Here is a 3,825-nt window from a genome sequence, read left to right as displayed (position 1 = left end):
ACAGAGAAAATAATTAGGGGATGAATTGTGGGGAGGGTCATTGAAAAGGGGAATTGACTGCGGGAATTCCTGTGGGGAAGAAAATTTTGCCGGGTGAAGCGTTAAGGGTTAAATATTGGGGGGGCAAATCAAGGATTAAATGGGGGGGGGGTTGTGACAATGAGGGAAAAAAATCAAGGATTAAATATTGGGGGGACAATTCCAAGGGGATCACTTGGGCGGGGTGGTGGTGGCAAAGGGCAAAACATCAGGATTAAATATTGGGGGGAACAATCCCAGGGGGATCAAATCCCGGGGGGTTTGGTGTGGTAAAGGAGCAAGGATTGAGTATCGGGGGGACAATCCCAGGGGGATCAAATCCAGGATTGAGTATCGGGGGGGACAACCCCAGGGGGATCAAATCCAGGGTGAGGTAGTGGTCAGAAGCGGGGGGGACGGGGCGGCGGGGGGGGGGGCGGGGGGGGGGGGGGGGTGTTGTGGCACGGGGAAAAGGATCTCGGGCTGAGCACTGAGGAGACAATCCCGGATTAAATACCGGGGGGACCCTCGCCTGGGGTGGGGGTGTCACTGCGGGTTGCGGGGGGACAGCTCCCGGCTCCCGCAGATCCCCTCCAAGGGTTAAGGCGGGCGGGGGTCCGGCGGGGCTGAGCCGCGCTCGTCTCTCCGCAGGCCGGCGGCGGCGAAGGAGCAGCAGCGGGAGGAGGAGGAGGAGGAGGAGAAGAGGAGGAGAAAGAGGAGGAGGAGGATGAGGCCGAGCAGAGCGGCGTGACCGAGCCGCGGGCTCCGCGCCAGGGCTCGCACGCTCCAGCGCCGCGTCCCCCGGGCCGGCCCGGCCCCCCCGAGCCTCTGAAGTGCGGGTGGGGGCGCGGGGGGAGCAGCGGCGCTGGCGGCCGGCCCAGCCCCGGCTTCCCCGCCTCTATATAAACACACATTTGACTTTCTTTTGCCTCAAAGCGAACAGTGCAGAGGGGGCTTTGCCCAGCAGCCCTGCCTCCCTCCTTTTTTTTTTTTTTTTTTTTTTTTTTTCCTCTCCTTCCCTCCTCTCTTCCTCCTCCTTACAGAAGTCTGGTGAAAAGTCTGGGGCTCCCAAATAAGCGGCGTCGCGAGAGATCTGTATTTATAGGGAGATATTTATATATATGTAGAGATAGAGCTATAAACCGAACCGGCTCGCTGCGTGTGTGTAGATACATATATACAGCTATTTAATTCTTCCATCTCTCCAGCTCGTGGCTGAATTATTTTAAGATTTTTTTTAACTTTTTTTTTTAAAGTCTCGCTCCTTTTCCCCCCCCTTTTTTTTTATGTGGCTTTGCCTTGCAAGCGAGCGGGAGCCAGAGCATCTGCAGTTGGACTTTTTGGGGTCTTTTTTTTTTTTTCCGTCAGAGGAGGAGGAGGAGGAGATTCCTTTTTTCTTCTTTTTTTTTTCTTTTTTTTTTTTTTTTTTTTTTTTGGCTAATTTTCACCCTCGCCTTTTTCCCTCCTCATCACCCCCACCCCATTTTATTTTTTTGGGGAGGGGGCGCGCTGATTTCCCCTTTTCCCCCCCCTTTCCCCTCTCCTCCCGTGCGCGCGTGGTGCTTTTTCTCCCTGTCACTCTGTCAAGTTTCCCCCAAACAAGCCCAAACTTCGCAGCGAGGGGCAGAGCCACCACAGCTTTTTTTTTTTTCTTCCCCTCTAAATTTTTTTTTTTTTTTTTAAATTTTAAATTTTTTCCTCCTTTCCCCTCGCCGCTTCCCCAACCTGCCAGCTCGGAGGGGGGCGAGCCGGGGCCCCCCTCGCCCCAGGACCCCCCAAGCAGCGCCGAGCGGGCGCTCCGCACTCGCCGTCTCCCCGCGCGTGTGTGTGGGTGCGAGCGTGGTGCCTGTCAAGGGGCCGTTTACTCTCCCCACCCTCCTCCTCCTCCCTTCTTTCCAAATATGCTTTTTGCAAGTTTTGATCTCGTCTCGGCACTGGCTACCCTCGCCGCGTGCTTGGTGTCACTGACTTTGCTGCTGGCCGTGTCCCAACAGCTGTGGCAGCTCCGCTGGGCTGCCACCCGCGACAAAACCTGCAAGCTACCAATCCCCAAAGGCTCCATGGGATTCCCTTTAATCGGAGAGACCTTCCACTGGCTGCTGCAGGTAAGGAGGATTCCCTGCTCCTCGCTGGAGCCTGCCTCGGGACCGGTTGGGTGGTGGTTTTTTTTGGTTTTTTTTTTTTTTTTTTTGTGCTTAATTTTTTTTTTTTTTTTTCCCTCGAATCGGTATCTTTAAAGGGTCTTTTTAGCGCTTTTTCTCGCTGGATTTTTTGCCTTCCCCTCCGTCTTCTTTCCCTTCCGATTGCATCATGCGGCTTCTCGGCGAGCCGCGGAGGGAGAGCCGGAGCCGGGGCACCGGGAGCACCGGGGGAACGCGGCCGGGCCGGGCTGGGCTCGCCCCGGGCTGCCCGGGCTCGGCATCGCCGCTGCGCTGCCCACCCCCTTCTCCTCCTCCCCTCCCCAGCCTCAATTCTTGCCAAAAATCCGAAATCCGCAGCGCCGGAGCGGCGGGCGGAGGCGGCCCGGGCTGGGCGCGGGGGCTCCGCCGCTCGTGTCCCCCCCGAGCCGCGGCTCCTTCCCGTCCCTTCCCCGCTCCCGGCCCGGCTCCCGCGGCGGGGGAAGCCCGCCGAGGTAATCGGGAGATTAACCCGGGATTAACCTCGCTAAACGCCCAACAGCGGCGGGCGGAGCGGGATCCCCCCCGCGCCGCGGAGCTTCTGCCAAAAAAAAACCGGGGGGAAAGGGGGGAAAAAAAAAAAATCCCACGGGAGGAGAGGCAGGAGGCGGCCGGGGGGTGCCCGGCTCCGGGGGGAGCTGCGGGCAGAGCTCGGGGCGTCCCGGGGCTCGCAGCATCCCGGCAGGGAACCCCCGAGGCGAAGCCGCGCCAGGGTTTCCCCCTCTCTCCTCCCAGCAGCAAAAAGGGGGAAAAAAAAAATAATTATAATAATCAAAGGAGGATGCTCCCGCCCTTCACGGCCGCAGCCGGCGGCGGGGCAGGACAGCCCGGTCCCGGCGGGGTCCCCCGGTGTCCCCCGGTGTCCCCCTCCCCCCCGCCGGGGAAGCCCCGCCACGGCGGCCCCGCTCCGCCGGCCGCCCCCGGCGCCGAAGGGGTTAACGGCACGCTCTCAATAGGGCTTTATTTTTTAAAGAAATTTATCAGATTTTTACAGGGGGACCAGAAAAGGGGTTCTCGCTTTTCCACAGGCTCCGTGCAAACAGAGTCCAGGGCTAAAAATACAAAATTTTTTGTATAAATTGGACTCCGTTCGCAACTTGTGCCGCATAAAGGTGCTCTTTGTGCTGCCCTGGAAATGGTGTACAAATAACTCTTTATTAATGCCACAAAAAGGACTTTAATTATATTTACGCAGATCAAGAAACAGGGTCACCTGAACATCTGAACCTCACAACCGCGCTTTTGTTTCAAAATAAACACCCGCGCTCCCAGCCCGGCGGCGCGGCCGCGGAGCTCGCAGCGCCTCTCCCCGCTCGCCGGGAGGGTTTTTTTTTTTTTTTTTTTTTTTGGGGGGCCCCCCCCCCCCCCGCTATTGCTGCGGCTCCGCCGACAAAAGCCCCTGGAGCATGTGGGAAAGTTATTAAAGTCCCTGAAATCTGGAGATTTACTTAGGCAAAGCGCTGCCTTTCTCGAGTAAAATCAGCCCGAGCGAGGAGGGAGGGGAGAAAAAAGGGGGAAAAAAAAGACAAAAAGCGAGGGGGGAAAAAGGGGGGAGGGTGTGAAGGAGGGGTGGCAGTTTTGTGTTCCCCCTGGGATGCCCTTTTCAGCTGCAGTGCACCTGGAGCCCTGG

The 3,825-nt window shown here is 57.8% G+C and overlaps 1 protein-coding gene across 1 annotated transcript in view; it reads left to right on the top strand.

Annotated features, from left to right (window-relative positions):
- Positions 1–1,711: 1,711 nt before the first annotated feature.
- The window catches only part of LOC121348266 (cytochrome P450 26B1), an 18,776-nt gene continuing 16,662 nt past the window's right edge, over positions 1,712–3,825 (top strand). The window contains exon 1 of the mRNA XM_041427590.1: positions 1,712–2,123. Coding sequence (XP_041283524.1) covers positions 1,920–2,123 — 204 coding nt within the window. The 5' untranslated portion in view covers positions 1,712–1,919. The remainder of the gene's footprint in view (positions 2,124–3,825) is intronic.

This window comes from Onychostruthus taczanowskii, unplaced genomic scaffold (assembly GCF_017590055.1).
Source record: "Onychostruthus taczanowskii isolate IOZ18803 unplaced genomic scaffold, ASM1759005v1 scaffold117, whole genome shotgun sequence".
Lineage (NCBI taxonomy): Eukaryota > Metazoa > Chordata > Aves > Passeriformes > Passeridae > Onychostruthus > Onychostruthus taczanowskii.
Note: the sequence above shows the minus strand (reverse complement) of the source record. Positions and strands in the feature narration are given on the sequence as shown.